The sequence below is a fragment of the Eublepharis macularius genome, chromosome 1, assembly GCF_028583425.1.
Source record: "Eublepharis macularius isolate TG4126 chromosome 1, MPM_Emac_v1.0, whole genome shotgun sequence".
NCBI lineage: Eukaryota > Metazoa > Chordata > Lepidosauria > Squamata > Eublepharidae > Eublepharis > Eublepharis macularius.
Genome location: NC_072790.1, coordinates 105199792 through 105211991, shown reverse-complemented (window position 1 = coordinate 105211991; position 12200 = coordinate 105199792). Strand labels below are relative to the sequence as shown.

The following is a 12200-nucleotide window of genomic DNA, read 5'->3' as shown; positions in this document are numbered from 1 at the left end:
GAAGTTTGAAACTTTTCTTGCTGTTTGCAAATGCAAACAGCTAGAAAAATGCTGTGGCTGCTGCCAAATAGCTTCAGAAAGCTTTGATTCAGGAATCGTCTCAGCAATGCTGGGGCGATTTTAGAATCCCGAATCTTTCCAAATCTGGCCGATTCGGGTTAAAAACCTGAATCAGAAACTTGAAGCGCACACCCCTAGTTGTGATAGAACATGTTATAGACTGAACAGTGTCTTGATTCAAATATGTAAAAACATGTTTTAATTAATCTAGCTGTAGTTAATGTGATTGTTTGAATGCTAGTCAGTCCACTAATTATGGTTGATTAATTAGCATACATAAAACTATGGTTTTGTATTATATCTGAACAGAAAACTATGGTTAGTATCCCAGCTGGTATCCTGGGTTGAATTGTTGTGAGGACCGCACTAGAGAACAAGCCAGGATAAATCATAATGTTTTGGTTTACTGGCTTTTGCATAATGTCTGCATTCATGTATCACATGAAATTTTAGGAAAACTAACTGTGGGTAATAAGCCCAACTTCATGCTTTCAGATCTTGGCTTTACGTACCCTAATTAAGTGTGGTTAGTCCAGTAGTTTGCATTCAGACCATCTTGGTTGTTATAGGTAATTTAATTAAACCATGGTCTCGTGTGACATCTAAACAAGCCACTGTGTGATCTTTTATTGGCTGTATTCAATTGGGAAAAGATCCCTTTTTCATTGTCTTGAAGTATTTTGAAGAATGGGTATGTCTAGTTTATCTTGACATCTGTTTATATATAATTACTTAGTTCTGGTGCATCATATTTCTTTCATCGAATGTTCTGAGTCTTAAGGGGTTTTAGGGCTTACCTAGACTGGATGATGAGTATCAGTGATTAAGATCTCCATAAAGGAATCGGGGAAGGATCAACCCCTTCCCCTTCCAGGTGCTGATTCCCAGATAGAAATGCCCTCCCTAAGCAGCTGTTAACCCTAATAGAAAAAAGACAGGCTGCCTTTATAAAAAAAATGAAGATGTGAGGAGATCTAGTTATGAATCTCTTGTGTTCCATGTAGTTAACTGGTGATAATTGTGCAGAACAAAGCACAATTAATGAGATGGTGGATTAGTTCAAATGCATTCAAATGCAGTAAATGGAGATTATCTATTGGAGCTTCTTATACTCTACCAAAAGACTAGCTACAACAAAAACCAAAACCTAAAAGCAAAGAAGTTATAGAAGAGCAAATACGTGTCTGTGTAAATGTCTTTAAACACAATTTTAAAACACCCTAAGATATTTTTAAAACAACACATTAACCAAAAAAAGAACACACACACAAAAAATTCCTAGAAGTTTACATACATGAACAATTCATAGAATACTCCTTGACAGACAACTCTGCCTCTCCTGAGAAACCAATGAGAGGGGGCAGAATGCTAAGCCAGGGACAGCTGGAGTCCAATGGATAGCTTGAGGGGCTATGAGAAATCTTTTAGAGATGCTGAGAGAGGGGCGGGGGTTGGAGCTGCTGAGAGACAGCTGGCTGTTAAACCTGTTCTGTTACATTTAACCACAATATGTTTTTGTGTTTAAAATAATTCATTCCTACCTGGAATCAACCTACCTGGTGCCAACATGCCTTTGAAGCTTAATCGAGCTCCCAGCAACTTTCCGGCCTCAGAGCTGTATAATCCCATGAAAAGGCCCTGTCTCTCTGAGCGGGAGCCAGGACCAGCACTGCGCCTTTGCCTGGAGGCTGAGGCAGCGTTCCCCTGCAGGCCACAGAAAGTGCAGGAAATGTCTATGAAAACCATGCCCATTCGGAGCCACACTCTGAATGATGTGCTGGCCAATCTCCCGGCAGGAGATAGCACCACAGGCCTCTTCTCTCAAGGTCAGAGCCTGCTTCCACGTACAGATGCCTCTCGATGGATGGGTGATATACCTAACAGTACTAAATTATCAATCGCTGTTGCTTTTCTTGCCCTGTTGCACCAAACTATGAGAGAAGAAATAGTTAACTTTTGTCAGTCCGAAACCATGGCCGCCAGTGACGGTGCCTCTACGTCCTCCTTGCCTACGTCCAACCCTAGGCCTAGGGATAGACAGCAACAAGTCAAAGGCCATTGGCCTACCAAGGCTGCTAAGAAGCTATCCACAGGCAAGGATAAGGGTAGGGGACACCTGTGGGTGGGGATCTGACTTCAGATGGTGAGGACAAGAGGGAGAGTTCCTTTCCAAGGAGGAAGAGATCACCATTCCTGAGCAATAAGCTTGTTTGTTCAAACCAGAAGACTACCAATATTTATTTTCTAAGGCACTTACAGCCTTAGAATTACAGAAATCCCTCACTGGGGAAGAAAATCCCAAGCTGGGCAAACCTAATTCTAGACACAAAGGAAACAGGGAATTTTTTCCCAGAGCTGATAGACTTGAAAAGTTTTTCCCATTCTCTGGATTCTTTGAAAGGCAACTTAAGGTGACTGGGCCATTCCTTCAGCCAACAAACAATGCCCTAATTCAGTTAAAAATTATACACTCTACCTACATTTGCTAACGACTTGTTGCAGGTGCCAAGAATCAGTGCCCCAGTGGCCACACTGCAGTCTGCAGATCTCCTTTCGGAGGATGGCCAGGGATCAGTCAAGGATAATCTGGACAGAGAAGCAGAGAGGCACTCAAGAGGGCACATGAAGCCTCAGCTGTGGCCATCAGGACTACTGCTACAGTATCCATTGTGTCGAGAGCTTCAGTTGTGTGGATCCGGAAACTGATACAACTACTCCCAGGAAATAACAAATGCCTCCTGGAAGGGGCCAGTAGGATTCTCAAGGCTAGCATATTCCCAGCAGATGCAGCTTTGGACACTCTGATCTTCTCCTCTAGGGCCACGGCAGTTGCGAGGAGACTGCTGTACCTGAGGGCCTGGCTAGCTGACCTACACTCAGAATTCATAGTTATGACATACCCTTTCCAGAGTAACAAGCTCATTGGCGATGCACTAGAGAAGATCCTAGTGGAAACAAGGGACAAAAAGAAAGCAATCCTGAAAACTCTGACAAGATCGGACAAATGCCTCTTCAGTTTTCAGCCCTTTCATTCCCATTAGTCCTTATCAAGAGGTCACCAAGACTCCAAATGATCCTCCTGGAACTTCTCCAGAAAACCATTCAGAAAAGGACCGTTCGGCTCAACAGCAAACAGACATCAGCCGTCCTGTGGGGAAAGGCATAACTTTGACGACAAGATCTCCAAATCCTGACTCACAGGGGAGTCTGGTGGGGGGAAGACTTCTATTCCAGCAAGCTTGGGTCAATTAGTGTGCAGGCACTTGGACCCTAGAGGTAGTCTCCAGAGGATACTTAATAGAGTTTGACTCATACCCACCAGACACTCCCATCTTTACAAGAACCCACAAGGAGAGTCAGCATACAAAAAGCACTCAATTATCTCTTAGATATCCAGGCTATAGAACCAATACCCCTCAAGCCAACAAGGATATTCTAGTCCGCACAGACAACATATCAGCCAAAACCTACACAAACAAGCAAGGGGGCACCAAGTCTTCAAGGTTACACAAGGAGGCAGACGAGATAATCACTTGAGCAGAATCACATTTAACATCCATACAAGCTGAACATATCAAGGGTGCAGCCAATACCCAAGCAGATTGGTTGAGCAGGCAAGTGATACAACAGACAAATAATCTGTTGTGTAGATTTTTTGATCTGTACCCTGGGGCTATATTCAGAAGTAGAAGTGGGGGATTTGCAAGAATTTGTGTGGAGCATCTCATTTTTCCTTTTATTCCTTCCCCCACTGTTTCCTCTTTCTCTTCCTCTGCAGCCCCCCATAGCCTCTTCTGTTTTCCTGCTTCCTGGGCAACCTTGGGCCAGTCATACACATAAATAGCGGCTCCCAGACTCACCTGGGGGCCTGAGTTGCGGGCGATGCAGGGGGAGGCGAGCAGGGAAGCGGCATGGTGGCTGCCACGTTGTGGAGGGGCGGCGAATTCCAGGGGCCATGTGACTCCACCCAGGCACATCCGGTGCGGGCCCCTGGTAGGATGGCTGATCCCCACCCCTCAGCACTTGGCCCATGGCGGCATCCCGCCCAGCCCTCCCTTTTGTCACAACTTTGGAATGAGAAGGCTGCGGATTGGGACATTGGGCACCAATCCGTTTGGGGGGAAACCGGGCCCTCAGGTTCAGTTTCCCTATTATGGGGATCCCCATAATGTCAGGCTATGGCATCCCAGATATCCAGAGTCTGCCTTCCTCCCTTCTGCAAGAAGCCAAGGTCTCTTGATTTCAAAAGGTTTATTAGAAAGACAGCATTCAGGCACAGGGGTCCACACTCCAGAACCAAGATAGTCCTGGCTGAACACAAGCTTTGTTAGGAATGAGGTACAAATTGAAAGTTGTTACACATCAGACCCTTCGTTCCCAGCCTCCCCCCAGAGTTCTCATTGCTGAGCATTCGTCTGTGGGAAAGCGGCCTCCTCAAGGCCGATTCTGAAGAAAGCAGATAAGACACATCCTCTCCCGTGGAAAGTGCGGTCCTGGCATGGCTGAGACCTGGAGGGAGAGAAAGACTAACAACTACACAGTTTAACATGGCAGAACTTAGGTCAGGTTCATAACTCAGTAACTTTAGAACAAAGACAATTCTTTAGAACATCACTTTCAGCAACTTTGGTCAGGTTAAGAACTCGGAATGACAGATCCTGACACATAAGGGGTCTGGGGAGTGAGGAATGGCTGGTGCATGCCCAGATGGGGGCTGTCAGTCCACCTCACTCCCAGGTTACAGCGGATGATCCACACAGGGGTGTACACCCACCTGGCATCTCACTGACTGTCATCCCATGGTCCTCCTCCAGCTGAGGGGGCGTGTAGTTCATCGGCTTGGCAGGCGGGTCAGCTGATGCTCGGATCTGTGCCCTATGCGCACCTTTGCTCCCTGAGCTGTAATTTCAATAAAGTTGTGGCCTCTTTACCTCCAGCACTGTGTCCTTGTGTTTCTGTCGCCGTGCCCCCTCCCCGCTCTCCTCCCCCCCATTTAGCACTCGCCTGCAACCTATCTAACAGGGTTGTTGTGAGGAGAAAATGTACGAAGTAATATACTAAGCTCTTTGGGTTCCTGCTGGGGAGAAAAGTGGAGTATAAATGAAGTAATAAATAATTATAACACTGTTGATATTCAATATAATACAACTTTTGAAATAATACACAAAAATGTTTTTGTTTTAAAATTGTGAGTAAAAAATGGTATTTCAAGTCTCTTTATGACGGAATTTGTTTTTCATCCTGGAAATTAAATTGAATAACGTTATGAACTGCTCTGTGTTAGTTACATTTTAGAAGACAGGTATTAAATTGGTTTGCTGAAATGAAGATCCCTGTAAATAAAGAAGCTGTCAAGGCACAGGTACCTGTGCTTGATATTGATGATCAGATATAATCAAGTTACTCTTTTTAAAGACTTGACAGTGATTGAAGAATACAGTAAGAAGCCTACCTTAACAGAGCAGCTGTTCAGCTAGATGTCTTCTGATGGGGTTGTCAGACACAAGGGTGAAGATTTGTGTCACTTTTTGTTCTGATTAGTTAATATTTGAAACTGTCTCTTATTCCTGTGACATGTGCATAAAAGAAAAAACCTCTATGGCATCTGTTGTGTGAAATTGTTTGTAAGCTAGTAGTCATTACAACTTCCTAATTTTCTCCTACCTTTGACATTTCAGTTGGTATTCCTTTGAAGATACTGTGTTCACATTTAAAGATCATTCGTTGGATCCCATGTAATTCCTTGCATGGAATCACAATTTCCCTGCTGTCCTTCACATCCAGAAGCAGCTCATGTCAGACAAGTGTGCTTTGGTAAACTCCTTAAAGGACTTAAATGCCTCCATCTTTTGAGAGAGACAGTCACCCTTTGTTGTTGAATGGTAGTCTGTCCCCCTGCTCAGTGTCAGTCACCAAGGTCAAATTGGTCAGGGAGCTCTTCTGCTCCGCCAGATGCTCAAGTGTGGCACTGATGGAGTTCCAGTGTGTGCAGATATTGTCAATTAGGCAGTTCTCTGCCATCAGTCTCTGCTTCTGGTGCAGTTGATTGCTAGAAATTTGTGAGATTCTAGCAGTTTGGGAGCAGAACTTGGAAATCACAAGTCACAATGTCCAGTTTGGGAGCCTGTACAGAACCCAACCTGAAGGAATCCTTCACCACCACGTGAAGAAAATAGGCCACACAGTAAATGCACCTTAGGCCCACAGCCTGTGCTGCTGCCCTAATATTTGTGCCACTTTCAGTCTCCATGTAGCTCATGGAAACACCCCTTCCTACCCATGCTACTAACTGCTTCTTGATTGCGGCAGAGACGTTCGTTGCCATACACGTCTCATCCAGTACAACAGTGTGGAGTAGAACTTGGCAATCGGCAGCCTGGCAGCCTGTCTTATCCTGCCTAGCGCTGTTTGCACTGCTCCCAATCAGAACATCATTAAGTTGCAACAAGTTAGCAAGAAATATGCATGCTGCACCTGCAGGCAGGTACAAATGTTAGCTGTGAAGTGCACAGTTCTCTCTTCACATGGTTGCTCGCAGCCCTATACAAGGAGGGTATTATGGTCCTCAGTGTGGTGCAAGCAGGCATTTGTGTACCAAGGATAGGTATCTTAGAAAAGCCTGTGGAACCCAGCATCATAGAATCAGAGTTGGAAGGGGTCTTACAGAACATCTAGTCCAACTCCCTGCCCAGTGCAGTAACAGCCTAAACTGTACCTGGTAAGTATTTGTCCAGATGCTCTTTGAAGACTGCCAATGAGGGGGATCCCACCACATCCCTAGGCAGCCAATTCCAGTGCTGAATTGCTCTTAACATGAAGAAGTTTTTCCTAATGTCCAGCCGGTTCCTTCCCTCCTATAGTTTAAACCCATTGTTTCGAGTCCTATTCTCTGTTGCCAACAGGAACAGCTCCCTTCCCTCTCCTATGTGGACAGCCTTTTAAATACTTAAAGAGAGCATTCATGTCTCCCCTCAACTTCCTCATCAGTAGAAAAGGGTCTTCCATCCAGAGCAATCATCTTGCCAATGAGGTGAGTGATCCTTTTCCCTGCTCTCTGCTGTCCATCGCTTAGCACCCTAGTGCCACTCTCATCAAACATCTTTGTCAGAAATGCTTGGTGTCCCTTTCAGAAGTCCTGGAGGGCAGAGCAGCTAACTGACAGCTGCACAGCCAGTCCACCAGCCTCACTCTTTCTCTTTCCCCTGAAGAAGTACCACCTTGACTTCAGTTTTTTGGAAGAGTAAAAGGTCAGCCTAAACCCTGTTGTTTTTTTAATTACTTGTCTTCAATTGTTTTGCAGCCCAGGTCAGCCTGTGGTTTTTTAAAAAATAAACTTGTGCTCCAGTTCTCTATTTATGCACCTGGCTTTGTATTATTTTGGATGTCTAGCAAAAGCCTAATTTTTAAAAAAAAATACCTAAACACTAACCTACAGTTAACTGTTGTTCAATGCTAACCAGAAAATTCCTTCAGTACAATTAAATTTTTCAAAACCAACAGGAACACACCCCATTGAACCACTCCCTTAAAAAAAACAACACAGCAAGTTTTTTCACATAATTATAGAAGAACACCTGTATAAAAGCAGAAAAAATACCTAAAGATAAAAATTTTAGAATGGTAACAGTCTGGAAAATCCCTCCCTGAGTCATCCAATAAGCACGAACCCTTTAAAATGTAAAGTGTAACACAGTTAAAAGTAAATGTTCTTAAATAAGTAATGGGACCCCAACAAAACAGCAAATAGCATGAAACAAAACATATCATTACAAAGTAGAATGTTCTTTTATAAATATAGGATCTCTTTCAATTAGGTACATATTTATGGTTATTAGAGGGTATGGTGGCATGGATGGGTATAGGTAGAGCCCACCTCACAGACACATAAGCCTTACACCCTTCTTGCCACCTAGGCAGGTAAAGGCTGGTAGTCCATCTCCCCACCCTACCTGTCTAGCCTCCACTACAGCAGGCAGAGAGCCCTCACTCAAATCCTCACAGGCTCCCCACTCTCCTCTTCCAGGGTCTCCACCAGACAGGCAACCATTTCCCTGTATTTGCCTCCCTTCACCCAGCTACTGCCCAGGGCTATTGAAGAAAGGAAAGTCAGATGTTATTTTCCCTATATAAGCTGCCACCCTTTGTTTAAACTTGGCCCATTTAACGTGATCAGATCGTTTGTGTATGGATGTCTTATTTCCCCTCAGCTAACAATTTCAGGCCCACCAGGGTTAAACAAAACAAAAATAAACCTTATTTACAAGAAGGAACATAGGAGTGAATGGATTTTAAACTAAAAACCATACTGGGGTTAAATAGGGAAGGTTTCAGTATAAAAGAACAGCCAGCTATCTTTCTGCCATCTCATTTAGCAGTAGCTCAAACACTTCTCTCCCAGCAGCTCTCAAGCTCCCTTTTTCCTCTAACCAACTCTAAACTCTGATTGGTGCAGCATTCCACCCGCTCCCATTGGCTGCCTCTCAGGAGTGGCAGAACTGGAGCCAGTCCTGACCATCACAGAGGGTTTTTAATAAAACAATGCACACACTTGATTTTCAGTATAACATTAATAATGCACTTAGCCTGAAGTAGTATTTATTTTTAACTTGCTGTGAAGAGAGAGAAATAAATTATTAGTAGAAAGCCAATAATCATTTCAGTTCTGAAATGATTTCCAGTTCTGGAAATCATTTCCAGTTCTGAAAAACACCAGGCTAACAAAACATTCTATCCCCAACAATAGCCCTGCAGAGAAGATTAGCACATCAAGTACCAATCCATATGCAAAAGAACCTCCTCAGGATACAGTGAAGCCTCCCGCCATTAGCATTCCACACCCGGGGAAACTCTTACAGGATGACTCAGCTCAACCCCACCCCTCCTGAGTAGATACAAATGACCTACATCTTTTCCACACTGTGACACTGAGAGATCTCCGTCTTTTGGTGCTACACCTCTGAAGATGCCAGCCACAGCTGCTGGCGAAACGTCAGGAACTACAATGCCAAGACCACGGCAATACAGCCCGGAAAACCCACAACAACCACAACAACCAATAATCATAACTGTTAGTGTGTTTTAAAACTAATTTTGTTGTTCCAAAGCATACCAGTAGGGGTACCCCAAGCTTTTTTCAAGGAACTTAACCAGGCTTGTACAGTCATTTATTTGGCAGAATAAAAGACCACAAATTAAACTGAAAGTGTTACAAGACACAAAGGAAAAAGCAGGCTTTGCTTTACTGGATTGGGGGTTATACTATAAGGCCTATGCGTTGACTTGGTTGAGAGAATGGATTACCCTGGAAAACGAAAGACTTTTAAATCTGGAAGGACATGACTTATTGATGGGCTGGCATGCATTTCTCTGGTATAAAAAATGGGAATACCATAAATACTTCAAAAATCATTGGATAAGGAAGGCATTAGTGATAGTTTGGGAAAGAATAAGACTCGTCTTTTATGAGAAAATCCCTTTGTGGGTCTCCCCAATCGAAGCATTTACATAACCCAACTTGAAAAAAGAGGGGGAAAGCCCCTACCTACAAGGTACTGTTGAAACCAGGTGGTTTATTAAAAAAACCCAAAAGAAATGACAGATTTAGACTTTGACTTGGGATGGTCGGGCCAGGCACAATTGGAATCTAGATATAAAAAAGACAAGGTAATGGGCTTCTGCGAAAAGGATGAGAATATTGACATGATAATGTGTGGTGCCAATGTTAAAACAATGAAGAAATTATATAGTATGCTTTTAAATGCAAAATTACAGGGGGAGGAAGTTAAAGATACCATGATAAAATGGGCAGAGAACATGGGACACACAATTGACTTAGAGCAATGGTCGCAAATGTGGAAGGGCAATTTATGGATGACAAAAGCAGCCTCTTTGAAAGAAAATATTTACAAAATGTTTTATAGATGGCATCTAAATCCTATTAGGATAGCCAAAATGTCTTTAAATATGTCAAATAAATGTCAGAAATGTGAGAGTAACCCGGGTTCATATTATCATATGTGGTGGACATGTAAAAAAGCAGCAGAGTTCAAGAAGATGGTCCACAAAACGATTCAACAGATACTTAAGATTTCATTGCCTTTGTAACCAGAACTCTTTTTATTAAACCACATGGTGGTTCCAGTTAATAAAAACCAAAAACATTTGATTTTGAATATAATCACAACAGCCAGGATACTATATGCAAAACTTTGGAAAACGACAGTCATCCCAATGCAAGAAAATCTGATTGAAAGGATTCGTGAGACAGCTGAAATGGATAAATTGTCGAGTTTATTGAAAGAGATGGACAATACAACCTAGTTCTTACTTAGGATGAAGACTTTTATGGACATTATTTAAAATGAATGGAAAAAATTGAAAATAAGTGGCTGATCTGTAGAACATATTGATGTGACAAGAAATAGATTGAACGGTGCAATAGAGTGATATAACATGAATTTCTTTTCCCCATCCCTCTTTATTCTGTATTCCCCTTTTCTTAGTAAAAAAAATCATTATAAAAAACCCCCAAAAAACTAATTTTGTGATATTTGAATTACTGGCTTAAACAAAGTGAAAACACCCACGTATTTAACTACAGTAGAGATGTCTAACTATGGAAATGGCATGCAAGAAATCTTAGCATCAAGAAATATAAATACTGTATTGCCATGTCCATCTTTTAATGCAAACAATTTTATTCTGTGCTGAGAAAAGAACATTTGGGAATCAATGGCATTTTAAGAATGAAACATCTGTTTTCAGATTACTTTGTGTAGCTTAAGCAGCCCAGCTTAGGCTGGGTTTGTCAGAGCCTGGGAGCTAAGGAGCATTGACCACAGTCAGTACTTGGATGGGAGACCACCAAGGAAGACTGCAGTTGCTACGAAGAGGAAGGAAGCAGTATAGATCACCTCTGCTTGTCTCTTGCCAGGGACACCCCATGGATGGGGTTGCCATGAGTCAGTTGCAACTAAATAGCATGTTCTTCCTATGCACGTGTATTTTCTGTCTCTCATCATTAAATACTTATTCCTTTTCTAGCTCAAAACCAGAGACAGGTACATAAGCAGCCTGAAAAAGAAATGCCAAAAAGAATCAGAACAAAACAAAGAGAAACAAAGAAGAATAGAAACACTTGAAAAGTATTTGGCTGACCTGCCAACCTTGGATGATGTTGAAAGTCAAAGCAAACAGGTAACCTGCATTTTACAGTATCCAGTAGTCGGGATAATTTAGAGCTTTTGCTAGATACATATTATAAATTACAATTTGTAACATTTACACACTCTGTACTCTGGTAAAATATAAAAAGGGCATAATCCCCTGAAAATGCCATTGCTTAAGCCCCTAGAAATGAATTGATGCTACACAAGACCAGTACACTTGAACAGCTCACATTAATTTCTGTGCAGCTCAGGCACAAGAGGATATCCAATGGATTGTGCTGAAAGGTATTTATTTTTAATAGCTTAAATATGGTTCACTGCCTCTTTCATGGATCAAAAGCACCTTCTGCTGGAAGAAAGCTTTTCTGCCAGCAGAACAGAATCGTTGGTGCCTCCCAGAGGATTCAACTTTAGTGATTTCCCAAACTTAATATACATATATGTCATTACTAGGGTTGGCCATTTAACAAGTCAAAATGACTGGTTAATTGTTCTGTCAAATATTAGTTATTTTGAAAGCATTACTTTTATTAGAAAAACCAAAGTATGCTTTAATCACCAATAGGCTTTTTACTTATGCTGCTTACAAAAGTAAATTAGTTAACTATAATTTTGAAAAAGTTAAATGAACTTTTTTACAATTACAGTAAATTATTGTAACTTTTATCAAGGCTAGGTAAGGTTTCTATTAATGTGATTGATTCACTGATTTTTTCCATGGAACAGTTAGAGTGGGCATACAGTTTCAAAAATACTGAAGACATAAAACAAAGTAATAATAACTATTTAAAAGAAAAAGTAAATTTTAAAAGCAGCACTAGGTAACAGTTCTTCCTCTTTAGCAATTCCTGTAGTTACTGAAATGGCCAGCAACAGAAGCTTAGCTATATGACAGCTTTGTATCTGCCTGCTGTCGGAGGAGGGGCCAAGAAGCTCCAGTTTCTGTTACGGCTGATGCCATAAAGGAATAAA

At 42.1% G+C, this 12200-nt stretch overlaps 1 protein-coding gene across 1 annotated transcript in view; it reads left to right on the top strand.

The window, feature by feature from the left end:
- CEP85L (centrosomal protein 85 like) overlaps positions 1–12200 on the top strand; it is a 209310-nt gene that overhangs the window by 152640 nt on the left and 44470 nt on the right. The window contains exon 7 of the mRNA XM_054996547.1: positions 11104–11256. Coding sequence (XP_054852522.1) covers positions 11104–11256 — 153 coding nt within the window. The remainder of the gene's footprint in view (positions 1–11103; positions 11257–12200) is intronic.